General features: G+C 47.9%; 5 protein-coding genes across 5 annotated transcripts; 2 read left to right on the forward strand and 3 right to left on the reverse strand.

Moving 5' to 3' along the window:
* The first annotated feature begins 26 nt into the window (after positions 1-26).
* Positions 27-1595, forward strand: LOC128298826 (MAPK/MAK/MRK overlapping kinase-like). The gene is made up of 6 exons (XM_053034627.1): positions 27-48; positions 111-315; positions 382-598; positions 671-1125; positions 1208-1310; positions 1377-1595. The coding sequence occupies exons 1-6, from the start codon at positions 27-29 to the stop codon at positions 1593-1595; spliced, it is 1221 nt and encodes a 406-aa protein (XP_052890587.1).
* A 2-nt stretch (positions 1596-1597) lies between these two features.
* LOC128307832 (uncharacterized) lies at positions 1598-5707 on the reverse strand. The gene is made up of 3 exons (XM_053045436.1): positions 5393-5707; positions 2108-5312; positions 1598-2033 (listed from the first exon to the last, which is right to left on the reverse strand). Exons 1-3 carry the CDS (start codon positions 5487-5489, stop codon positions 1952-1954), a joined length of 3384 nt encoding a protein of 1127 aa, XP_052901396.1. The 5' UTR covers positions 5490-5707; the 3' UTR covers positions 1598-1951.
* Positions 5708-5869: 162 nt separating this feature from the next.
* Positions 5870-7160, forward strand: LOC128297705 (nuclear receptor-binding factor 2-like). Its single transcript, XM_053033392.1, has 2 exons — positions 5870-5956; positions 6029-7160. The coding sequence occupies exons 1-2, from the start codon at positions 5933-5935 to the stop codon at positions 6749-6751; spliced, it is 747 nt and encodes a 248-aa protein (XP_052889352.1). The 5' UTR covers positions 5870-5932; the 3' UTR covers positions 6752-7160.
* Positions 7161-7459: 299 nt separating this feature from the next.
* Positions 7460-15167, reverse strand: LOC128297185 (delta-1-pyrroline-5-carboxylate synthase). The gene is made up of 6 exons (XM_053032783.1): positions 15045-15167; positions 9380-10370; positions 9075-9316; positions 8472-8955; positions 8119-8400; positions 7460-8041 (listed from the first exon to the last, which is right to left on the reverse strand). The coding sequence occupies exons 1-6, from the start codon at positions 15165-15167 to the stop codon at positions 7782-7784; spliced, it is 2382 nt and encodes a 793-aa protein (XP_052888743.1). The 3' UTR covers positions 7460-7781.
* A 9679-nt stretch (positions 15168-24846) lies between these two features.
* On the reverse strand, positions 24847-26709 carry LOC128310273 (tyramine receptor 1). Its single transcript, XM_053046875.1, has one exon. The coding sequence runs from the start codon at positions 26707-26709 to the stop codon at positions 24847-24849; it is 1863 nt and encodes a 620-aa protein (XP_052902835.1).
* Between the last annotated feature and the right edge of the window lie 246 nt (positions 26710-26955).

Here is a 26955-nt window from a genome sequence, read left to right on the forward strand (position 1 = left end):
GGGCCGACCGGATCTAACATTGGAAAATGAGTGTTATCAACATTACCGGTAAGCGGTGTCTGGTAGCAGATTAATAAAATTACTTAACTTCATCCGTTATGTGCTTTCAGGATACGATATTATCAAACAGATCGGAAGCGGAGCCTATTCGGAGGTATTTCACGTGCGTTGTCGAAGATCGGGGAAATCTTATGCCGCCAAACACCTGATCGACGCGTGTTCGGATTTGAATTGCGATGTAGCGTTTCCAGAAATTCAGCTGATGAAATCCGTGCCCAACCATCCTAACATTATGCACATTTTCGATCATGTATTGTAAGTCTAGGATTTTTGGGACAATGATAGAAATGTTGAATTTATTGTTGCTTTTCTAATCGCTAGCGAGAAAAACGCTCTCACGCTGATCATGGATTTAATGGACATGAGTTTGTATAATTACATGCAGACCCGGGCACGTCCATTTTCGGAAAACCGAGTCCGAAGAATGTTGTACCAAATCGTCCTGGGGTTGGAACATTTGCATCAAAACGGCGTTTTTCATCGTGATGTTAAGCCGGAGAATATTTTGGTGAAATTTTCCGGTGGAATTGCTGGCCGAGTAATTGCGAACAGTAACGGTCATGTAGAGAAGTGAGTGCGGAAAAATAATCTTGTGTTTTTGTCTTTTTAGAGAGAAGCTCTACAGCTTGCCGACTTTGGAAGTGCGACACGGATTACGAATCGTCCACCATTCGCCATCTACATTGCCACTCGTTGGTATCGGGCTCCGGAATGTATGCTCTCGTTGGGTTATTACGGGCCCAAGATGGACATTTGGGCCGTGGGTTGTTGCTTTTATGAAATGCTCACCCTGAAACCACTATTTCAAGGCGATAGTGAAGTTGAAATGTTGGACGCAATACATACGCTGCTAGGATCCCCGTCTAGTACAATACTGGAACAATTCAGTCCATTAAATGTGAACAATTTGAAGTTTCCGAATCGAAAAGGAATAGAGCTCCGACTTCATCTTCCATTAATGAACCCAATTGGGGTTGATCTGTTGAAGAAAATGTTGATCTACGCTCCGGATCGGCGCATCAGCGCTAAAAACCTGGTTAAGCACGTTTACTTTGAGGAACTAATGTACGTGTTGAATGATTTGTACCATACGACCAACATATCTCGGATCCTATCTGATTGCATGCTTTTCTTTCCCTATTTCCAGAAAACGTAAAAAGTTATCCAAATTCTCATTGAGCCATCAGAGCATTCAATATATTGCTGATGATGCCGTATGCCCACCTTCCATCGGTACCAAAACCCCAAAGGTAATTTGTCTCACCTATAATTTCTAGTTCAATTTCAACTTGTCTTTATTTTATTGATGCTTGCAGCATCGTAACTTTGCTCCCGCATCGATTTCAAGTGTGGTCAGCTTTCAAACCAACAACACATTTCACATCCTTTCGATTGATGAGCAAAATAGAATAAAGAAAAGAAGAGAGCGCATGTGGAATATGAATCCCGCCAGTACGGAGAAACAAAAGCAAACATACAGAATGTCGAGAAAACACGTGAAAATGACCGATGGAAACGGACTATCTATTTGGTAGTAAACTTTTATTTTTTATACAATTTTCCCTTTACTGCCCAAAGAGTGTCCTTAATTTTGCAATGTTGCGTCCCATCGCGTTTTGTATGGCTAGTCAAATCTACAACGATTTACATGCTATCTTTGTGCAAGCACGTTGATGCTTCCTATATTCGCTAAATGACTCGCGGATGACTCATGACTTCAAATCAGGTACATTCGGGTTCATCATCGTTGACGTGTTATTCCTTCCAGTTCTACACGTGAATTGCGTGTAGTGTTCCGATTATTCGTTCCAGTGACTTGAGGCAAGGTTTTAAGTACACTTTGAATCAAACTCTAGTAATTGTTTTTCAATCGGCCCGCTAAAACAGCACGTTAGTCCATCATCATAAGCTGTTCCAGATCGTCCCGATTGTAAAGCTTGATCTTTAGGAAGCCTGGGTTTAGTTCGGTGTATCTGTAAAAAGCAGTCGAATTAACATGTTGCACGCCTCATAATTCATTCAGCACATCTGATTCACCATCACTTACCTTATGTTCTTTGCTCTAAGCATTGTTATCACGCGCTGCTTGATGATCGGTTTCCCATCGGCTGAATGCAGTCCACGGCCGGTAATGATGTACAGCGTTTTGAAGCGCTGTTGGGAGATGAGCAGTTTCGAGGCATTGTCGGCCAGGAACAGCTCCAAGGCGCGTAAAGCTTCTTGCGAGTGCAGATAGTGCAGATCGAGCACTGCATCATTGTTCAGCTTCAGCTTATGCACCTCCATAATGGAGTTTGATGCTCTGCTGTTGTACATGTCGATCTTGGTCCGGTGCAGACGTGAAATCTGTGAGTAGTAATCGGCCAGTCCTGGCACATTGCGCTGTATCGCTTGTCGTGCCTTTTCGTGGCATTCGTTCTTAAGATCGAGATGATGTTGTGCCAAATTCCGACATTCTTCCGCCTTGATCAGATGGAAGTTGATCGCTTCCTCGCCGGACAGACTGCAGGATCCCGTCGGCGATGGTGACGCAAAGGTGGGTGAGCTAAACAGATCGACCAGCTTTTGTTTTTCATTTTCGGCCCGTCGCTTTAGCAGTTCTTCCTTTTCGACCATTTGCTGCCGTACGGTGTCCGGTATAGAAGCGTTCACCACCTGTACCGTTTCATCGAACCGGTTATGGTGCGCGGCCAGAATCTGCACCAAGTCTTCGCCGTTTATGTGGGGAAACATTTCCTTCAGCTTCTGCTGTGACATCTGCTGGGCCAAATCGGGCGGTCCCGCCTTTTGCCAGGTGGCCTCGGTTTCCTTCTGATATGCCGCCAGCGCTTCCTCCATCTCGATAATGTCCTTCAGATTTGGAATGCCCGATGGGTTGGTTGGTTTGAACAGCGCAGGATATTTTTCCTCCGTCTGCATCAGCTGTGCCATACGTGCGTCTTCCCGTAAACTGAACAGTTTCTTCTCCTCAGTGTAGCTGTAGAGCGAATCGAGGAATAGCAGATACAACTGTTCTGCCATTTCCGTTGCCATGAATACACGAGTCCGGTCGGACTGTAGATCATCCAGTTCCAACGACTTGGGACAATGCTTGTCCTTGAAGATGGCATGCAGTTGCTGCACCAACTCTACACCGAGCTGCAGTTCGACCACCTCACTATCCGTGACCTTGTCAGCAGCTTCCAGATCTAACATCTCCCCGGGTGGAGATTCATCTGCGGCCGTTACAATGCGTCTAGCGAGACGCAACTTTTGGATCGGCTGCGAAAAGTGTTCATTGCCGAGGACGAATCGTGCCTCGATTTCTTTCTTGATTGCCTGTGCAGTTTCCCGCTGTCCCTGGCCTCGGCGGAGTGCTTCACGCGGTGACTGATGTCCCGGTGGTACCGTTGTCATGCAATTTACAGCGCCCTGGTCAGCTACATCGTTTTCTGTCTTAAGCAACGAAGCGGGCAGCGATGCCGGTATCCCCTTTGCTATCTGCTCGGTGCAATTACAATCAAGCAAGTTCCACCTGAACGCCGTGTCCGTTAGTGCATCAACCGGTTCGCCTTGATTGTTTTCCACGTTCTGCTGCTGGGATGCTGCTTCGAGGGAGCTTTCAAAGTTTTCCGACTTTTGTTCTTCGAGCAGTATGTTGGCAACCCAATCACCATCACCACTGCACTTCTCGAATAAGTCCCACAGATAGGATTCCGGAATCTTCGGATAGAGATTACGAATTTCCGAAAAGCTCGTATTCTCATGCGGACATCCGCGCTTGTGTTTTGTCAACGCGATACGTTTCATGTCGGTTTTTTTCGATGGCTTCTCTCTGGGTGGCTGTGAAGCTTGGACGGGAGGAGATTTTTGAGCTGGTTCAGGAAATTTCATCAACTGCTTGGTCGGTTCCTTTACACTAGATAGGAGAAATTCGGTGATTGGTTCGTGGTGTGGATTTGTCGTTCGCTGAGCTTGCGATTCTAGTGTTAATACATCCGTAATTTGTATCGGTTTCTTTTGCTTTTCTTCCAGTGCTGACGATGCTTGGCCCCAGAACTGATCATGTTCCGTATCGTATGGTTTCCAGTTTGTGTCCGTTTTGCGCCAGTCGTCAGTGAAGTCCCAGGAAAATTCATCCTCGTCCCGTCCATCGCACCCTCCCGCTGCACCGAGATCGGTCTCTTCCTCGATTGTTTTATGCTGTCGAGGCGGTGCCACCTTTACCGGTGTGGCTATTTTCTGCAGATCCCTCGGTGGTTTGGGTGGTGGTATAGCCGACAGATCGGTTGGTTTTAGATTTGAATTGTCTTTTGTTACTTTTATCATTTCGCCCCAGGGTTCAACCCATTTCGGTGCCTGTGGTACAGTGTTCGTTGGATCCTCCGCTGACACAGGTAAGTCGCTCGGTAGGATGGGATAGTGGCGCATTTTAACTGGAATGTAAAGTGCGTGCTCGAGCTTACACAATCGATACAGCTCTTGCACATTTGTAAGCTTCTCAAAGCTTTGCAACATGTTCTTAATTTTTGGCTCCGGGACACCATGTGTGTTCCGTATTGCTAGACTGCGACTATTATTTCGCCAGTGCGTCGTCGGTTCGAGCACCTCGAGGAAGTAGCCATGCGAGGCAGCGATCTTCACATACTCGAACATCTCCCAAAGCCGAATGTGCGTATTGTCCACTACGATTGGGCTCCAGCCGTCACGTGCTTTCGATAGCACGTTTTGCTGATTAAAGCGATGTGCAGCATCTAGCGCATCGAGCTGAAATTTGTACACTCCGTTCACCATGAAGTAGTCGTCGGCGCTAAAAATGTGATTACGATAATCACCCCCAGAGGTGCGGTCGATGAGCGTGCGTGATAGGTAAGATTTGCCACTACCCGGGGCACCGCGCATAAGCACCATGACACGATAACCTTGTGTCACCATGTCGAGGATGTTTTGAAAGTTCGCCGGTTGTTCAACAGGCATATGTTTCCCGGTGACTCGTGGTGACTTTGGGTTGTTGCTGGGGACGGGCTGTTGAAATTGGGCAGGAAAATTTCCCTTTTGGAGTAGAGAAGCGAAGCTGGTAGTCACTGGTGAAGCATCGTCCTTGGCAATGTTCACCAGCTTGCGGGTGGCTCCGGTCGAGCGATCCGGTCCATTGACGGAATCATTATTATCGGTTGATAAGGCTACTGGCAGTTTTTGGGCAGAACTTTCCAGATCCGGGAAGGAAACAATTTCTTCCTCGTCCTTCAACAGTGCTTCGACACACGCATTTACTATGGTGAACGTTGGGAAAGAGAAGGGACAGTAGTTACCTCACCAGATCTGTAACGCTGTAGCCGTGATCCATACTTACGATCGTCGTATTTTTCGATCGCGGCAATAATTCGGTGCTGGCCGATATGGTCGCCAAACATATCAGTAAGGTGTGCTAAAATTTCGTCCCTATACATTCTAACCTTTGCCCTTGGGATTGCGTTCTTGCGGGAAACGAATATGTGATATGGGGTGTCCAGTATTGCCCGAATGATTTGTGTTTATCAGCTTGGGCGCTCCGTTGATTTGTTAGGCTGATGTTTACTCAATCGATCGCTCTTCATGCTATTGAAACACACATTCACACTGCATGGAGACACCACCAAACGTTCACTAAATAAAATAGGAAAATAATGCGCGGTTTTCGCGGAGTTTAGTGGTAAAAACGTCGTACAAAACAAACACGTAAATAGAACAATGTGGCGAAACACGAGTGACAGCTGGTCGCGTGCAGGTCCGAGCCGCACTGGTTTGGCAACACTGCCACGCAGGCGAATCAGCTGTTTCGTTTCGACCCAAAACAAAGCAGATGCTGCGGATGTGAAAGTTTGTTTACGTCGTGTGGTCGTGCTGCGATGCGATGGAAAATTCACACCTAAATAGGGTAACTTCGGATCCGGATTCGTAATCTGCAAGTGCATAGCTGTAATTAAACAAGTGTCATTCACTTTTGCAGGCTCACATGTACGGCAGGCGGGCGGAAAATTGTGCAAAAAATCGACGATTTGACGATGCTATGGAATGCCATCGGAAGGCCGTTTTTCACTTCAATGAAGCGTTAAAGCTGCAAACGAATGCGATTGTGCAGGAGTCGCTTCAACTGCAGCGCAAATACCACCTGAAACAGGTCGATTGGCTGCTGGTAAAGAAGCAACAGTACGATCGGTACCTACGAGCGCTAGATTATCAGCGACGCAAGAATCCCGAATTTTTAGCCCAACAGATCGAAAAAATGGACAAGTACAACGAGCTGCAGGTGGCGATCTACCATAATCTGGACGATACGGATGGATTGCTGGAATCGCTAGGCAGAAACATTGCATCCAACAATGCACCAACGATTGGCGGGGCGTACAACGGTGGCACAAAAACCGTCAACGATCTGATCGCGCTTAACCACTCACTGCACATTTTGATCCAGCGAATGTCACAGAATGTGGATGAATACGCCACCGAGAACGAGGAGTTGCGGGAGAAGCTACGCTACTACGAGAAGGAAAAGGAATCGGGCAGCTCCGACGGTGGAAAGGTTGTTGGTGATGCTGAATCGTCGGCAAACACAAACAAAGGTGGCCCCAGCACGCAGAAGCATACACTAGGACTCATGCATGACAATCTGTCCACACTGGCACCACTCGAAATGCCCGTGTTTGATTTGTCCGATTTTGACAATCATTGAGCGATCGGACCGTGCATGACAAGAACGGAAGGTAAACCTTTGTACCGGGTGTCCCTCATCGGTGGCGGTGCAGTGTGATGCAAACTGTGTTGCACCGGATGTGATAACGCTACTTATATATTTACTTTAAATTACAAACAAACAGCTGTAGTGGAATGTGGTCGGTGGCTCGCGGAAAGAGAACGGGGACAGTAGAGTTGTAAATATTTTGTATATGAGCGGACAGAAAGTCTTTTGCGCGCCATCGTATCTGTGCTTGCGTAGTTACTGGCGTTACATGGATGTGGAAAACTATTGCTAATAAAGATTAATTACAGACGGATAGGTTGCGATATGGGTTTTCGGGTTTAGGGCAGCGAATGGTCAATGTGATGACGCTGGTTGTTTGTCCGTACTAATGTGCTCTATAAACGTGAAACGTCCTTCCCAGAACTTGTGCCGAAAAATGGCAACAACACGGAGCAATGAAATGAATCGTAATTTGTAACATTAACCACTGACCTTTCCTGCCAAATTTTGGCCTACCCCTACGTCAATTTCAAACGCTGGTACATAATTTATAGTACGCTCATTAGGCACGAATGAAATTAATTTAATTTTCATACACTACAGCGCACACCGAAAGATTGAAGGCAATGAAGGAAAGCACACACCTACAAAAAAACGCATTGGACGGAAGAATTAAACTATCATTATTTACAAGCGGCTTTTATTCCATTTTCAACCCAAACTCTGCTCGCAGCACTTTCCATGACCCCTGGCGGAACCGAACGATTATGTTCCACCGGTGCGCTAATATGATACGGTAAGGATAATTAATTGAGTTTATTCGATTGAGTTGCTCATTACGTACATTCTCGCAATCCGTGGTGCACACATTTTTGTTTTGTGGGTATGTATGGAAAGGCACATCCGAAGTTCCGGTCATTTAAAATGGCCACTGAAATTCGCAGTGTGCTGATGACTTTGTAAACGGGAGCACATTTGCCAGTTGCACGTTGCAGCAAACGGAAGTTGTAACTTTCGCCAATTATTCGGTCGGTAGCGATTGATGAAGCCAGGCACGAGAACCGTCGGTGAATTCGGCCGCCGTATGGTCAACGCCACTGAGGATCCATTTCGTGGTGAGCAGTCCTTCAACACCGACCGGTCCACGGGCATGTATTCTGGCGGTAGATATGCCTACCTCCGCACCGAGACCGAAGCGGAATCCGTCCGCGAACCGACTGCTAGCGTTGTGGAATACGCAAGCACTATCAACGTTGCTCTGGAAGTAGTTGGCCGAGGAGGCTACAATGGGAAAAGATGTGAAGGAATTATGAGCAGTTCAACCTCCTGATAGACTAGAAAACTATTTTCCTACTTACGATTTTCCGTGACAATAACATCCGTATGTCCACTGCCGTACGTATGGACATGATCGATAGCTTCTTCCAAGTTTTTCACTACTTCAATGCTGCACTCTAACGCACCATACTCAAACTTGAGCGATTTTGCCTGCGGTGGGCCGAAAGTCAGTATTTGGTTTAGCTTGGGACCAGAATTAATCTTAACACCTTCGCGCTTGAGCATATTGCACACATCGGTAAAGAAGGACGTATTTTGCAGCAGGTCCTCGTGGATGAGAAGCGTTTCCATAGCGTTACAGGCTGTAAAGAAGCACAAAGTTGGCGAAGGAGTTAACGAAATGTGAAGTCTTTTTACACACTCGAGCACTTACCCGCCGGATAGTCACACTTGGAATCGCGAATGATCTTCAGCGCCTTGTCCAGATCCGCTTCCCGATCGACGTACACATGGCAGATGCCCTCGGCGTGTCCCATCACCGGAATGTGTTGGGCCTTTTCCTGTATGCTACGCACCAGCTCACTAGATCCCCGTGGAATGATCAGGTCAATGTGTTCATCCATCGAGAGAAGATCGCTAATCTCTTCGCGGGTCGATACCAAAGAGATCGCGTTGGAAGCCCCCGTAGGGGCCAGAGATTCTTTGACCAGTTCCATCAATGCCCGATTGCTGTGTGCTGCTTCCTTGCCACCTTTCAGCAGTAATCCATTGCCGGAAGCAATTGCCAGGGCGGCCACCTGGGGCAACGAATCTGGACGGGACTCGAATATGACCAACAGCACACCGATCGGGACAGTGATTTGCTTCAGCTCGAGTCCATCAGCTAGTTTGGTACGTTTGACCACACGCCCCACGTTCTGTGTATTGGGAACAGAATGGAAAGTGTAAACAAATACGTTACCAATGTTTACCGACAAAGCAACCGCTGGACAGCAGCTGTCACTTTTGCAGTGGCGTAGTAATCGCAGTAGCTTACCCTGTGACTGTCGTCGGCAATCTGTTTCAATCCTTTGGCCAAACTTTCCAACTTGGAGGGAGTCAGCGAAAGTCGCGAAAGAAGTGGCTTCGCAAGGCCAGACTTCTTAGCCTCGTCTAGATCTTTCGCGTTAGCTTCAAGTATTTGTGATTGGCGTGATACGAGCAGATCCGCCAGTGTGTTTACCGCCTGGGCACGTTCGTTCGCAGTGAGATTCTGAAGAACACGGCTACCGCTACGAGCTTGAGAAGAGTGTAGTGAACAGTGTGTACTTATGCTTATGAAGTGCTAGTGCTTATGCTTACCATTTTCCGCGACTTGTTCCACGGGTGTCGTCTTCTCCGTGGTGGACTCCGTAAAGAAAGTGCCCACCTTACGCCCGGTAAGTATACTTTTGATGGCCTTATCCTGATGGCCATTGCAGATCACCACACTCACCCCACGATCCAGGGCCCATGTTGCTGCCATCACCTTTGAGTTCATGCCACCGGTACCGACCTTGGACTTTTCGCCAAACTTGATTATATTCTTATCACCGGCAGTGTACGTGTGCATCAGCCGTGCACCATCCTCCCACGGTGGTTTGTTGTAAATGCCATCCACGTCCGACATCAGGATCAGTAGATCGGCATGAATTTCAGCGGCCAGCAGTGCCGCCAAACTGTCGTTGTCCTTGATGCGTATGCCACGCTTCTTGCCCGTAGCGGACACTTCCTGATCGACGATAAACATCGGCGGTACGACGGCATCGTTCGTGTTGATGATCGGCACAATGTTGAGGCTGATCAGTTCCGAGAGTGTGCTGAACAGATTCTTGCGTGTTTCCTCGTTGTAGAAATCCGGCTCAGTTACCAGCACCTGTGCGATCTTGATACCGTACTGGGCGAACATAGCGTCGTACAGCGACATAAGCCCAGATTGACCCACGGCAGCGGCTGCCCTCGGTTCCACCATCGTGCCGGCGTCCTGGCGCGTATGATCCGTCGGGGAGAGTGTTTCTCGCATCGATAGGGACATCAGCAACTCCTGCGTTAGTTTTTGCTTGCCGAACGCGACAGCACCGCTCGTCACCATAATACATTCGCGTCCCTCGACGTGATATTCGGCCACCTGCTCGACGATGGAAGCAAGCCGACCGAGAGCGAGACCATGTTCATCCTCGCGGGTAATGACGGCACTGCCTAGCTTCACCACAAGTCGTCGAGCGTACTTGAGCTGGCTGCGCTCGTTGAAGGTGGCCTGCTTCCGCTCGTGAAGTCCGTGCAAGGTACGGTTGACGTTTTTCGCTTTGTTGGCCTATGGAGAAGAAGCAAGGCGGTGAATGGTTGATGGTCACTTTTGCCTGCATTTCCAAGGGACAGTTTAATTGAGGTGGATTAAAGTAATTTGTTTTGGAAGTTTTTTTGCCCTCTTGTTGGCGGTAAAGTACCTTGTCCAGTGTGCCACTTGTTTATCGTTGGCCGTACACCTTACGTACCGCAAAGAGGGCCCAACCAACCGTACGTTTGGTGTCGAGACGAGCGTTATGAAATTTTAAACAACTTCTCGTTGCCAATGCCAGGCCCTTCGAAAAGGAACAACCATGAAGTAGACCTTCAACATGCTTTTGATTGCATTACACGAACATCGACACGATAAAGGGACACGTGGCCCTGCTGTTTTGTCTCCCGCAGGTCTACACTACGTTCAAAAAAAGTTTCCGATACCCATTTTAGTATTCAGAGCTCGTAAAAAAGGGGTTGCCAAAGCTTCGTTTTGCTTGTAATAACGGGCGGCTATCATATCGGAAAACAATCGAAACTTTTTTCATCAAGCTCCGGTAAAAGATTCACCCCAGATTCGCGGGGATTCCTTGCGCTCCATCGGCGGAAGATTCTCGCGCGAAAGTTAAAACTTTTTCACTCGGTAGGCATTTTAAGCGTACTCACAAATTCCTACCCATGGCCCGTGCCCTCAGGATGCTCTTTTGTGTTCCATTCCCTTGGTCGTCCTTTGGTCGTCCGGTCTTTTGAAGGGTGTTCTGTTGGGTTCTGCTCTCGGTCATACCGTTACAGGAGGGAAGGGGGATGGCCACTATTAGCATTCATTTTTGATATTTCTTCTCATTGTTAGGCGAATGGCTGCGAAGGTCCGGCGAAGAAGTAAATCGTTGTGGGAAAGCATTTTGTATCATTATTTCCAGCATGCGGCACCAAGCATCCCGAATGGATCCTTTTTCGCTCATTATGCTGTGCAGTTGTTGAACAATCACAGGACCCTCTCCAGTGCTGGGGTTGGGTTAGTTTTTAATGCGTTTCTATATATATGTGTGTGTGTTGTGTGCGCTTGTTTGCAATTCATTTTAAATGCGCCTTGAGCGCAAAAATGGAAAGTAGGGTCACTGGTGGGTGGATAGGATTTGCGAGAAGAAAATGCTGCTTTAGCTTCATTAGCAATTACGAAAACCCGTTAATCTATCTCTTTAAAAAATCTTCAACCTTCTTTTAATTTTCCAGCCGGTGTATGGAAGATCGGGCATATCAGAAGCACCACCAAACTTGAAGGCTCCGTCCGGACGCTTGAAACAAAAAAAAACGGTTGCGCCTTGTGTTTCGTCACGAGTAAAGTGATTATTTTTGGGAAAGGATGATGCCTCTTTATCACTGCGAAATGGATGCGAAATGGAGAAATGGTTCAAACGTGCCCGCAGACAATCCAGTTCAAAGTTAATTAACACTGCCGGACTAACTTTCTTCTTGGTTGCACACCATTGTTTTGCCATGTTGGCTGCAGGGACGATCTTTTTTTATGTTTATATACATATATTTATTTGAGATTCAACTACGACCACCCCTTTATTTCCGTTTATGCTGTACAAAATTGCTGCACCAACCAAGCTGTGCGCGCTGTGCTCAAAACGTTCGGGTCCTTTCGTTTGCCGCTCGGATTAAAACGTACACTGTGCAGCGTAATGTTGTGCAACAATCGTGGCGGAAATTATTTTCCATTATTATTTGATTTTCCATTACACGTTGTGCGCTTCATTTTAGCTGTTTTTTTTTGCTGTCATCCTTTTTCTTTAATTCTACATTGCCATTGGGTGATTGGGGGTGTTCGATGGGCATTATAATTACTTTGATTCGTTTCGTATTGTCACGCTGTGTCTCGGGTGCTAGTCGGCAGTGCCGTCGGGATTGCCTTCGCACAATGTGCGCCTGAACCGGTTTGCTGGAGTAATTGGAATTTTATTTGATTTCCACATGCTTGCTATCGCTGCGGAGCCGGGGCGAATGGCGGAGCGTTGGTAAGAAGAATGCGATACACACCACTGCGCTGTGTAATAAATTATAATTATGCCAAATTGTTTGCTTTCCGTTACCGGCCTGGCGAAGAGTTATTAAAGTTTTACGATTGTTTTAACGCATTCCATTTGCTGCTTGCACGGTGTATTATAGCTGCGCGAGTCAGTACAAAGCAGTTCAGTTATTACTCAAACGCTCAATTGGAATCAAACGCAACTATGCACTTTCAATAGGGAAAACGCTTTTGCAACGATCCATGCATTGTTGGCAACAGTTTCCGACTGAAGGGTACTTGAGCGTTTTAACGTTTCAATTTTTATATAAATTAAACAAAGGTGTTTGCATGTGTGGTGCAAAATAAAGCCAACTAGGTGATCGGTGAACAGCGTAGAGACTGTACCGTTAATGCTAGCATTGAATCAATATTATGCTGCTGGTCTTTGACGAAATTCCTGCCATCGTACGCAGGAGTTCATGATTATGTTGAAAATTGATAAAATATACAACTTTACGTTTTTGAACGCATAAAGAATCGGAACAGAACTATGTTTTAAGACAAAGAAAAATGCTCATTGCCTTCGTATCGCTGCGAAGATCTCCACCAAACTTCGAAAACTGATATTTGTGTTTGAAGTCTTCGCACGAATCATTGCGACGTCACTCCGCTTTTCGCCTTCTACCTTTGAAACGCGGTGTCTAATGACCGAAAGAATCCAAGGAATTTCAAAGAAATTTGTAAGATAAAAGTAAAACTAGCGGAATACACTAACTCTTCAATATGCTACTCAGGCATGTGCTGAGCTTCAGAATAATGATAGAGAATACTTTTAGGGTGACATTCAGGATGACGGGAGCAGTACGGGAGCCTACAGAAACCCTGGAAGTAGTATCAAATGTTTAACTTTCTTATAAAATGATCTCAAAATCCCCTAAAGAACCTGAAAGTCTAATGTAGCACCACCACCACCACCACCACCATATCATAACAAAACATCCTACTAAGGTACGCTTTCGTTTAATCTGTTGTACTTCTTGGCGTTCTGCTGCATGGGGTATGAAATCCCGCTGACGTCGTACGTCAGGTGTGGAAAGGACAGAATCCTTTCAAGTGAGATAGAAGTTCACATCAAAAGAAAAGTCCCGCTTCGCAGTCCCGATATCACGAATAGAAAGTTACAAAATTAGATTTGATGAGGTTTGACGAGGTTCGGGGGGGGTGCTTGGGCTAATCTGGGTGGGGCACGTCACTCAGGCAATCAAAGCTATCACCGTGCGGAACCGACCGGGAAGGCTGCCGGAACGTGACTGGAAAGAGTGTTTGTGTGTTTCCCTTGCCTTGAGTCCAAACATTGCGCCCTTCCGCGTTATTCGAAGCAAGACACGATCTCTGATTATGAGCGCCAACCGCCTGCTCTCACCTGCTCCCCGGACCTCTATGATGGGCTGGTGTTTTGTCCCGATAGTGGTTGTTTTGCAGTTGGTGCTCAAAACACAAAACTTCTATACAGCCGGACACACACTCCCGCTCACACTCCAAGGTCCAGGGTAAGCGCGTGCTGCGGGCGGATCATGCGGGCGAATCAAGCATCGCGCCTTGGATCGATCCTCCCTTTCGCGATGATGGCGATAAGATCAATCAACCGACGAGGGCAGTTGTTGTTCGAATATAATTTCAAATCAAATAAATTTCCACACCAATCGCTTCTGCTGCCGTTGTGTGTCCATCAGATCATCAAGGCGGGGGAAGAGTTTGCGAAGTGCGAGATGGAAAACTGCGAAAAGCTGCAGGGTTATGTTGTCCAGTTGCTGGGGGCTGAAGAGGACTGTTGGTTTTACTGGAGTTTAGCTGCTCGTTCGATCAAAGTTTGCAAAACTTAGACGGGGAGGTAATTAGATAATAGCGCAGACATCAATAGTACTGCAGCAAACCGTATTGTCCCGGTGGCTGGGATCGACAAGGATGGGTTCGCAATGTCTCCCAAAGGTTTGCTTTGATAATTCGCAGGTGATTATTTCTCACCATTCGATGCGCTCCCAATGGACCGTTTCCGAACGGGGAACGGGTTTGATACTAATTAGGAACGATGGGCTGAATTGTGCGATAGTATCAATCACGCCGACCTGTACGGTCACGGCCGTGTGAGATTTATTGCGGATTACATTATATTAGATTAGCCGCGGATGACGCTCTTGGGGCGGAATGTTTGCATTCGCGTATGACGGAACCAAAAAGGGTAGGACAATCGAATAGGCATCCACCGTGTTTGATGCGATTCGATAGTGAATGTGTTTTGAACTGTGAAGATTCTATGGCCAGCTGGATGGGGGAGGGTTTGACGTGGCCTTCTCCACATCTCCACAGATTGACGACAAACTAGAATCATTCGCCCGTGGATTGGTAGTGATTGAATATTCAGGGCAATCACAACGCCAAACATTGTCCGGCAAATGGCAGTGGCATGGCTCACGCCGCTGGGTTATCGCAGCAGTGTAAGGGTTGTGATTATGTAGGAAACGAACGGTTCCGTTCTCGCGTGGTAAAGTCACGTTATGGAGAGTGACGCACACACTGCGCGCGATGTCAAGACCGCATCCTTGGACTTGGACCAGAGTTCGTCGTCCATTCTATTCCCATGCGTAGCCTTCGCTATTAGATTTCGTCGTTAAACCATAGCGACACGACACTTACCTGCTGTATAAGATACGCGCTAACGTTTGGACTTCCAACGATGGAAAAGTGACGCCTCGGCAACTGGTGTCCGAATCGCAGCACCCTTCCGGACTGATTGAGTGCCCTCAGGAAGCTCATCATAGACGCCACTGCCACTGGGTGAAGTTTTTTCAAAAGTGAAACTGCGACTGCTCGACAACGGCGGAAGCTCGTTACGCGTCAGCAATTCAAACAATAGGAAGTCAACACGACACCGTGTAACCGTGTCAGACGTTGCAGTTTTTGCTCGTTGCTTTCGTTTCGGTTCGGTACGGTACACCTTCCGGGAACGGATCACCAATTGACACACGCGACGAGACACACTGTCACAGCATTTTTCCACACACAGTAACTCGAACGTAAAAGTTACTCACCGAGTCGGAGTTCGAATTGTTCGGAACGTATGGACGGAATGGACGGTGTGGAGTATGCGAAAGGATGCGTCGGTGTGTTCCGGCGAATGTGTCTGCCCGATCGATCCGGCACAGCTCAACTGATCGCTAGCCGGTTCGAGTGGTGATGAGGAAACCTTTTCGTTTTTCGCTGTCCCCGGCACCTTGTAACACCGGCAGCTTCCCGGTTCGTTCGAGCAGTACCATCGACACTCAGGCTCAGGGATGTGATAAGAGATCTCGCTCTCGTTTCTCCCTCGGTGCGGGATGCAAGCAAGACCTTACTGGGGCATCAGCAGCCCTGTCCTTATCGGACGTGGCGGTTTTTGCCTGTTCAGCTGATATTGGAAATCTTCGTTTACGTTTACGCTTTTCCCCTTGCTTCGCTCTCCTTCTCACCGTTGTTTTGTTGTTGTGATTTCAGCACAGCCCAATTGAAGCTACTCACACGCGCACGCCGTCCAGCAACACCGGATCCCGCAGGTTCCCGCAGGTCTTGTTGAAGCGGAGGACTTTGGACCGAAGGGAGAATTAGTTTCTAAATGGAAGAAACCTTGAAGTTAGGTACAGAGGTCAGGTACTGTGGCAAGAATTCATTGTCAACAGTCAACCGAATCTGGACGGGTACAACAAGTGCAGGTGGTGCATTGTATCACTGCATCTAGCCGCACTCCCGCCACAATGACTGGTGACGCACGGACGCACGCAGTGACGCATGCTGCAGTACGGGACTTATCAGCAACACGCTATGCTCAGACTCCGATGCATCATACCCCATTAAATGCCCACCGTGCCGACCGACTTCGGTGGGCCAGTAGGCAGAACCGAAGACTCTTGCCTATCTGGATTGGTCCGGCACGGTCCTCCTATGCGTCAGATCATCGTGCGTCGGGATCGCACACAATACAATACAAACACACACGCACCAGTGCGGCCAATGATGCCTTCCTCAACAATAGGGTGCCGGCAGCGTAGGACAATGAGCTAATGTGCGTGCCGTTGCGAGTCACGTGATGTGGTAATGATTATGGCGCGCTACCATCTTTTGGGAGGGGGGGCCTTGATAACCCGATTCGTGGTCCGGCCATCCCTGTACGGCAGATTGATGCGAGATGCGGTAAGGTTTTGCTACTTTCACCGTCCGGCGGTTGTGCCACTATCAGTGCTTGATTGAAACATAATTTCAAGCCCTCACAAACACGGTGCGCTACTGAAAATGGCAACGAGACCCGGTCTTGAAAAAAGGGGTCTTCTTCCTATTCCGCTAAGCTGGAACGGGATTATGGGTCGGGTGCATTATTAATTGCTGTTGCTGATGCCGTGAAACCTTCCAGCAGTAGTCGTCTTTTACGGCGTACAATTCAACTGTTTGGTGCCACAGGGTGAAAGTGTGCGCTTTGGAAACTTTCTTAGAACGGCTAAGCCGGTTCGCACTCGAAACCTGATACGGTCACGTTGTCCGTGTGTTTCCGTTGTGTTTTGGTGCGTTGGTGCGAAAAGCAAGCAGCGAAACCGGATCAAATTACTGTGAAAATGGCGGTAAAGAATTGGGCGGCTGGACGGCTTTTCGGATAATAAACAAACCACACAACCACGACCTCGGGGGAATGTTGGAAGAGCTGGTCCAAGAGCTTTCGTCGTATCGAGCTGATGACGGTGAAGCTTTCTACGTTGCTGCACGACAAGCTTGGTTTAACAAGCGAACGAAAATGGAATCTGGGTGGGCTGTAAATTTGGAGCGCTTCGTCGATACCCGAGGACATTGAATTGTTTTTTGTTTTGTGCTGTACTGTGCTGTGCTCCTAATATCTTTCTCTTTCTCTGTGACTTTTAGCAGCTGTTGACAAAACCCGACCTTGGACACCACCCGGAAGCGAAGGAGCTGGAGGAGGTGAAGTTTTGGGGGAATTAGAATTTAGACAGCTGGATGGAAAACATTTTCCTGTGGTCCGAGTAAAAGTTCAGTCTCTGCAAGAAAAACCACAGAAGACCGAGGAGAAGCAGAGAGGGACAGATATGAAGTTGTTGCGATGAGAAGGAACTGGATTCTTCACCCCCTTGCCGAGCACTGATGATTATCGATTGGTAAGTCTTTGAACTCTTTCATGTCTGTTTTACTACGACGAAAAGCAATCTGCGTCTTGGAAGACGGAGTGAATGCAAACAAGGTGGTTTACGGTCGTACGGCCACGAAGACGGAGTGATGTTTCATATTTTCTTTAGCCAGTCTCGCCATCCCCGGTCGGTTGATAGTAATCAAATCAATCGCTTCAAAAACTTTATCATCTGACCCAGCGCGGTGCGGTGGATTGTACAAAGCGAGAAAAGTTTCAAAGAAGTTCATTTTTCCGGACACTGACAACTGCGAGAGCTGCATTAAGTCGCAGCCGTTTCAAAGGATTTGTTCCTCCCGTGGAGCTCCTTCGGTTGCAATTGTGAAAGAGGGGCAAGAAAAGGCCACGTGTTTCCAAAGTTCAAAGCTAGCAAACCGATCGGACCGAGCAACGCTTTCCAAATCCGTTCGATTGGAGGAAGCGGTTTGCGTGGTTGTTGTTGTACAGATGAAAGCGACTTTTCCACTCATTTATGTGATGGTCCTTTGACCAATGGAATAAGGGGTTTTGGAAGTCGTTCGAGTAAACTTTCTTCGGTACTAACCGGTCCGCTATTTTACCTAACCGAATGGTTTTGACTTTCATTTGAAGGTGTGCAGTTTTGTCGAAACGGAAGGCAACGGGAAGAAGTAATTGCAAAGAAAGCTCCTCCCTGTTGCCGACCACTTTTCACGGTGGTTCGCATTTTTATGCGCTGCTCTGCTCTCGTGAACGGTCGCAGCGGTCGATGGTCATTTGCAGGAACAGGGTGACGGATTCTTCAGTACGACCGGACGGACCCAACTCTTGGATGGGCCTGTGAATCTAATTAATTTTTAATTTTCCTTTCTAATTAAATGGTAATTAAATCAGAAGCGAGCAAACGTTTCTATTGCCCGCGACTCTTCATGGGGCGGGTGGCATTCGAATGGGAATGGGTTTTTGAGGAGCGAAACAGGCGTCGAGGTGATGCTGGTGGTGTAGATTAAGATTGAAAGCTGTGTGACGTTGGCAGCGACGGACTGATTGACGGGAATTAAGGGTTTCCCCCCTCCGGTTGGTTCCGGTTTCCCTCTGTGTCGCTCGGGACTCGGATGCAATCGGCCCAGCGAAGGCACCGGACGCTTTAGATGACATTTTATGTGAACGAGCTGGCCGTGTCTGGTGAGCTTTCGGATGTAAAACATGAGCGGGAAGTGATAGAATCGACGGCCACACATTTCCGTTTGACATTTTGTTCGAACAAATTCTTTATTGCAATTGAACTAAAACTAGGCAGCGTTTCCATTTCGGGAGCATTTATGTTAAGTGTGTCACCGATATGGAGTTTGCTTCCATACTCCATTTTGTCCGCTTAATTAATCTCTTTTCAACGTTCGATTTCTACTTGTTGGCCGGTTTTCATAGCCGGTTATATCGCTTCCTTCGTCCGTTATGTTTGATTTTGTTTGCATGTTATACCGCTAAGCTTTTCTGAAGCTTTTTGTTGCGCATAACAACAAAATCGACGTTTCGTAAAAGATGGCTTAAAATCCATTTTGTTTTTTTTTGTTTTCGAGACAGTGATTTCGATTTGTTATGCATTAGATTGGTTGGAATTTGATTTGCTAGATACACATTTAGAGTTCGAGAGCGATGGAGCGTTCGCTTCGCTTAAGAGAGGGGATAAAACCTGTTTGTGGGAAGGACACCATTAAACGAGCTTAAACCAACATTCCTATCCCCTCCCACCCGTCCATTTGCTGGTTTTGTTCCAGTTTTGGATTAGTATTTGAAGCTTTAGAGCGTTCTATTTTATCTCAACAGTATGTACAATGGTTTGAATGGAGAGTATTTGATTTAAGTTTAATCAATGTGTTCCTACTAATCCACCCCGCTTATACATATCTTCCGTTCTACGGTACAACGATAAGCACGGTTAGCTAGTTTTGGCGCAAGTTGCTCGTCACGGCTTAGAATAATCTCCGAATGGCTTCAGGTTTCCGATGAGACCTTGTCTACGTCTATCGCTTGATTATTCGCATGTTCTTTCTTCCAACAGTGCTTACAATTACAAACTCGACACACCTGGTACGCGTCGTCGCATTGCAGTGTAGCTGGAACCAGGAACATGGTTCTTCTTCCCACCCCCTAGGGTGGGAACGAAGAAATAAAATGAAATGAAAAAACACACACTAAGCCCCCAACCTGATGATCACTTGACTTGGTTGCAACCATTACACCATGTTTTGCACTGCAGCTGCCCGTGCGGCTACTACTAGCTACATTTTCAATTTCATCCACGATGAAACAGTTTTGTTTTTTGTTTATTTGCTCGTTTACTATTTTACCCTACACCTTCGCTTGTTTTTCTCTCCCTCCCTTCCTCCCTCTTTCTCTACCCCCCCTTGTCTACCACTTTCTGGACCCTTTTTGCCCGAACTTTGTTTTGTTTTTTGTTTGCACATGTACAAAATATACATACAAGCGCTGGAGTCTAGTTAATGAACCAGTCCCGCGCGAACGATATGAGGACGCATTTGTCTGTGACTGTGTGTGTGTGTTTATATGTTTTCGTTCTTTTCCTTCACATCTCGTTAGAAGAAGGGTCACTAGATGAAATGAACTTAAAAAGAAAAGAAATACATTACATTGCATAAAACAAGCTTCCAACAGGTACGTTATGAAATTCCTATTTTTCTCCACTGCCGTCTTCACACACACACAAACATATCGTAATCGCCCCCCTCTAACCGAGATGCATCCCCGGAACTTCCCACTAACGGCAGCAGTAATTTAAAACACTATCATATACTATACACACGTTTACACGGGAGGAGCTTTTTTGGGGGAAAAATAGCTTTTATTCACGGTTCCCTTTATTTCTGTTCTTGTCTCTTTTTTTTCGTCTTTGGAAACCGTTTGGAAATGTGTTGCAATGTGTGTGTGTGTTTTATTTTAGAGAACTCTTGACACGAATCCACTTTTGTCGAAATGTGAAACTTTACAGGAGGGAAGATGGACGAAAACTATCGTTAGAGTTTCACACCACTCCTCTCCATGTCCGCACCACCCATGGACACCGCACCACCCCCACACGCGTGCTAAAGGAATCTACAAGTCAATGCAGCGCGGCGCGGGTAGAGCGCACACGGGGCTGTCTTTCCGCCCTGTTATTCTGTACAAAAAGAAACACGTTGCCACTTCCCTTCGGGAAAAGCTCTACACTAACAGATGGCGCTGTGTCGATATGTGGACAGTGTTGGCCATCCCTCCCCACCCCCTCCCCCCTTCCCATTGTCCAGCGGGTTCTCTTTGGGCTCGAAAAAAGAAGCTGCTGGAGGTGTTGGGCGCACATATCGAGAAGTTTGCGAATTCACTTCACAACCACAACCCCCCGTTCGTAATGGTTCGATGGAGTGTTTCTTGTTTGTGTTTTTGGTCGCTTAACTTTTTAGTTCGGGAGTTTCGTGGTGTGGACTTGACCGAGAGACGGTTTCCGATATTCGGTTTGGGTTTTACCCTTTTCTCGCCTTTCCCAGTAACACCCATATCACGACTATTGCAGCAGCAGCTACACAGGGGGAAGTACGAAGCGATTTGTAGTGGGTTTTTTTCTTGTCTCATTTGAGGGAAATCAGTTCATCGGAGGAAGAGCTTTATCTCTTCCATTTTGTTTTATTCTCAGCGTTTCAACTGCATTCACTCGCCGTCCTGCGAAAGGTGAAAGTTCGGTGCAAAAGTTTAGGTCGTTCTTACGATTTCCTTCTGCTACGACTGCTTTGGCCTTTTTTTTGCTGTTTCTACATCGTGGGCCGAGAGGACGTATTGCCTGCTTGATGAAGGCAGCAGTATAAACAAAGGATTACCCGGCAGGAGGCTGTGTGAGAAACTTTCAAATCAAACCAAACACGGAAGGGCGATCTCGTTTGTCCGGAGCTTGCTCCTACCTGCCCCAGCTGCAAGCTTTTCGACTTCCTGGTCAGGCAGGGATGTGGCTTTAAGCGTGGAAAGCAGCACAGCTGTGTGCAGCAAGAAGTCACCGTAGCGAGAGAGCAGATGATAATCATAATAATCATAGTTTGGTCAGGGTCGATGGGATATTATTGTCTCGCAGGCTTGCTGGTAGAGGGAAATGATTGGAATGCAAATAGACTAAACAACCCAAGGCCGCAAGGCCGTCATCCACGGGCGTAGCGTTAGCAGAAGTTTGTCTTGTCGAATGGAAAGTTATACCAAGAAGCGATGAATGCAAGCTTCTTCTGGAGTTGGGAACGTTTTTTTTTATGATGATGCATTTTCTTTTTTCGTTGGTTGTGGGGCCTTTTGTGCAATGGTTGTCTGTTTTATTAATTAAATTTTAATACATTACGCCCTTTTTGTTGGTCTGTTTCTTACTTTTATACAGAAAAGAAAGTTGTAGCTTTATGTGGGCATAATAAGAAAAGCTATCAAAAAAGTAAAATAAAAGAAGATTGTAATTAATGTCATATTCCTGAAAGGAGACAGCACCTTTGGCATTATTATTACCACGCCACACACACAAAAAAACACACTCGCACTCCCGAAACGAAATGTTAATCTCCGGCACTAAAACAAGCCTACAGGCGTCCCGGGGGACATTACGAGCAATAAGCATCTTCGAGACATTATGTGGAAAAGCATATTTGAAAACATTTCTTTGTCGTCGTTCGGTATTCCGGAAGGAAGGAGACAACCATTTTAAGTATCTCACATCAGACAATCTGTGCGAGCGTGTGATGAGTGGGTGGATGAGGTGTGCCGCTTAGCCCTGCGTTCCACATGTGTGTGTCATAAAAGATTATAATTTGCCTTTCCAACCACCACCAACTCACTAGAGGGCGCTCGGTTAATCTCCGCTCCCGTACGTCCGCTGTCAGGAAGTGTTTTGTTGTGAAAAAGACTTTAGAGAAAGGCATTTGGCGCACTTTGTGTGACGGGCCGCGGATGTATGGGGAAAAAGTTTTTCGTATTTTCCATTTTCTTTGCGTTGCAGTAGCTCGCGCGAGTAATGTAAGGATGTTATTTACTGATGCGCAAAAGTCTTTGCATTGTTCTGATTACCATCCCAATGTGTCCCGCTTCACTGTCCCGCGTGAAAACATATTCCCGAGATGATGAGGCAGGATTGGGCAGGAGGGAAACTCAACCCCCACTTCCCCTGCCCCATCTTCCACTTTGTTTCCAACCGTCTTAGGAATGTTGGCGAGTAGTACAACTCCGGGATACAAAATGATTTCCCGGTCGCCGGTTGTCTTTCCCTATCCAAAGGGCGGATACAGGATGGAAAAGCTTTTTCTCTGCAGCTCCTTATTGTTGAAAGCGGCTGGAAAATACATATTGCGGTATGCGGCCGCTTGGGGCTTGTTTTCGAAACTGTTTTTCTTTTCTTCAACCGCTTGTGTGTGTCGGTTGAGTTCGCGAGCGCGCCTTGGCGACCGTGACGACGATGAAGAATGAACCACCTCCGGGCCATCTTGTGGCAAACGAATGCCGTGCCGGCGATGGACACGGCGCGATGTGCAGGGTGTGCACTGTCCTGGCACTGGTGTGACGGGAACAAAGTGGCTTGTTATTGTTTTCGTTCATCAACGGTTGCGGACGGAAGGTTTGAAGCAGCGGCAGCTGTCCTGGCAAAAAAAAAACCGGATGAGAACCGTTTGCCAACAACAACCGGATCGTTGGGTGATGTGTAGTGTGGGACACAGTAAGGAGGGATTTATTGTCGCCAAGATTGGTTTGATTACACCGTCGAGGGGTTGAACAGCGGGACAACAGCAGTGTGGTTGGTTGTTAGTGGACGAAGTGGAAGATCTCGCAGTGAAACCATCACTCAAAAGAAAGCACCGGCAAAAACCGACAGCGGCAGCAGTTTTAAAGCACCGATTCACTGACTGCTCCATTTCCGGTTCGTGGTTTTTGCTTCCGAAGAGATGAACGGGAAAATCCGGTGGAAAAATTTCCCGGTGGTGTTTGGTGAGATCGGGAAGAGAGCAGCGAACGGAAAGTGGGCAGAAAATAGGGCCACTCGTTCGTTTCGTCAGCACAACCACAAGTGGTGTCCACCCCGGAGGAGGGAGTACGGTCTCCGTAAAGGGCACTTCCACACACACAAAATGGATGGCAACGATCAAAGATAAGAGCTGCGCGGGTTGAATGGGCATGAATTGTGAGTCCTTTTGCCCGCCATTGTCCACGGTGGAAACGTGAAGTGCTAGTGCAATTGTGCCCAGCCGGTTGAATAACAAGATAGCTTCCGGGTTGCGGAAGTCACCCAGCTTTGCCGGTATAACTTTCTATTTTCCACCAGTGCGAATGGGACAGTTGTGGCAAATTCCCCACCTTGTAAGAGAGTGGTACGAAGACAATACGTGAAGAAGAAAAAACAGATAAACAACCCACAAAAGACACGTGAAATGGAGCCTGAACGTAATAAAGTGAAACGAGCGAGTAAAAAACAAAGCACGACGGCAGTTGGAAGGCAAATGGAGGCGCCTGGTGTCCCGTGCGAGCTCGAGCTCGAGTTGAATGAAATATGACGGAATGCCGACGAGCTTTAAGACAAAAGATGGACTAATGCTTGTTTTTTTTCCTCGCTTTCTCTTCCTCTCTCTATTTCTGCGTATTATTTGTTTCGGGTTATCTGTCCAAAGCGGTACGGGCGTTTTTGCCTCTCCCTATCGCGCTACTTAAAGCGCACAGAAGGGGAATAAAATAAATGATGTTGAAGAGGGTTTCGGGTGAACGAAAAAAAAAAAACAAATAGAAAGCAACTACCCAACCCAGCGTACTTGCAAAACCAGAGTTTCGTGGATTAATTAGCAAAAAAGCGGCGGAAGCGTATAAAAAGATAAAAATCAATAGCACGAGAGTGGGTGGCCGTGTGCTCCTACCGTCCGACCGTATCGGTCGGAGTCCTCTCGGCTTTGGCACAAAAAGGGGTTGGCAGGGCAGGCAAGAAGTAAAAAAGGACACTCGGCGATAGATGAGAACGGTTAATAGTTCCTCTCGGCATAAAAGCTTTCGAGCAGTTCCACTTAGTGGCTGCTTGATGAGCGAGTTCCCTATCGGTTCCGGTGGTCCGAGGTTTTCGGTACGGCGTGTGCATAATGGTTCGATCGTTTTGCTTTTATAACGCTTTATCGGCGTATTTTCCTATCGCTGTGTTGTGTATACACATTGCACACCGAAGCGTAAAGTGGACACGTTCGCCGAAGATGAACTGATTTCCCGGAAATGACTTCCCCCTTCTCGCCCTCCCCGGTAGCAACAGTGAGGCACTGTGTCATCGCGCACTCACTGTTTAATGCCGAGCAGTCGCTTGAATGCGCGCCGATAGTCTAGATTGAATATGGTATAAATAATCGGGTTGAGCGCGGAGTTGATATAGCCGAGCCAGGTGATGAAATTAATTAACTTATTCGTCGGGCAGCAGCTGGGACAGAACGGCAGGATGACGTACATGAGGAAGAACGGCAACCAGCACACGACGAACACGCCCATGATGATGCCGAGCGTACGTGCGGCCCGCCGTTCCTTCGACAGTGAAATCTTCTGCTTCTCCTCGATAAACTGATTAATGCCGCCCGGCTTGCGGAACGATTGTTTCAGCCGGCCCCCGATGCGGGTGGTGGCCGGTGCCGCATTGCCCGCCGTCCCACTCGCCACCAGCTCGGTCGTTGACTCGTGGAAACCGACCTCCCGGTGGCCGGCCCCGTTGCGGGCAGTTTCCGTCGGTTCGACCGGCGGAATATCACAGTTGCCGGATGTGGACACAATGGCCGGGTGCGATGCGTCCAGCGGCGCTTTGCCACTTTCGCCCGAACCGGAGTTGTCCGGATTGTCCGTCACCGAGTCTTCCTCGCGCTGATGCAGCGCTGCCGCCAGTCGGTGCTGTTGGCAGTCCTCCGTCCGACCACCGTCCGGTTTCCGGTGGTGCTTCTTCCGGTTGGCACCGCCACCGACCAGCGCCCGGCCGAAGTACGCGCTGAGGCCCTTCTTTTTGGCGTCCGGCTTTTTCCCCGCCAGCGCACCACCGCTGCCGGTGTCGGTGAGTTCGTTGTGGTTGTTCGTTTCACTGCTGATCGAATCTTGGTCGTGCTGGACCGTATTCTCCTGCCCGTGGTGTTGCGCATCCGGATGGTGCTGGTGGTGGAGCTGTTGCTGGTGTTGATGGGTGGTGGTGAGTTCCTTCTCACCATTACCGGCCACCATGCCGATGCTGCGCGTTGCGAGCGTGTTAATCTTGGAGGCTTGTGCACGCTCGCGTAACCGTCGCCGGGTAGCGATGTAGATTTCGATGTAGACGATCGTCATGATGACGAGTGGGATGAAGAACGAACCGAGCGACGAGTAGATGACGTAGCCCTGATTGCTCGTTAATTGACACGGGAACTCGCTCGAGAACTCCTCGGGCCAGTCGTTCCAGCCGATCAATGGCGGCGAGCTGATCACCAACGATAGCACCCACACGCCCGCAATCAGCGCCAGAACCCGCTCGAGTGTCCGCTTCTGGGCGTAGTTGATTGGATCGGTAATGGCCCAATATCGGTCCAGTGCAATAGCGCAAAGGTTCAGGATCGAGGCCGTACAGCACAGCACGTCCGAGGTGAGCCACATCTTGCACACATGAATACCGAACTCCCAGCGGCCCAGGATCGAGTAGGCGACGTTGAGCGGCAACACCAGGATGGCGACAGTCAGATCGGCCACGGCCAGCGACACGATGAAAAAGTTCTGCACGATTCGGAGCGGTTTGTACGTGAACACGCTCAGTATCACGAGTATGTTACCGACGATGGTGATGATGATGATGAGCGTGAGGATGAGTGCCGTACCGATGGCTTCCCACTGTGGTACGGCCAGATCGATGCCAAAGATGCTGGGGTAGAGCATGTCGTCCGGCTTGGGACAACCGTCGACCATGTCGCCGAGGTCTTGCCCGGATTGGCCGGACCCGTTCCCACCGAGGCTGACCATTACTTCGGCCGTCCCGTCCAGCCCCAGCGTTGTGGTTAGGCCAGCCAGGGATACTGCCGGGATCGGTGGTCCGTCCTTCGCAATTACCATGCCGAGTTCGCGTGTTGACGGTGTGACGGGGCCGTACTTATCGACTGCATGAGCAGTGCTATTGCTAAAGTTTTGTAGAAGTGCACCCATGGTAGGAGCTGTTTTTGTTGTTGGCCACGACGTATCGCGTCGTCGCGGCCGTCTGTCACACTCAGCGCATGCGATCGTGGCCCAACTTAATGTGACTTTTTCCGCACCAGCTTACACCCCTTTTTGATAGGTTGTCTTTGTTGAATGTTTTTGGTACAGTTTTTCTGTAAAAGAGAAGAGAAGGAAATGATTATATTATTTTAGAGATAGCATGGCGGTGTAATAATGCATCGAACTATAAACTAT

Source organism: Anopheles moucheti, chromosome 2 (assembly GCF_943734755.1).
Source record: "Anopheles moucheti chromosome 2, idAnoMoucSN_F20_07, whole genome shotgun sequence".
NCBI lineage: Eukaryota > Metazoa > Arthropoda > Insecta > Diptera > Culicidae > Anopheles > Anopheles moucheti.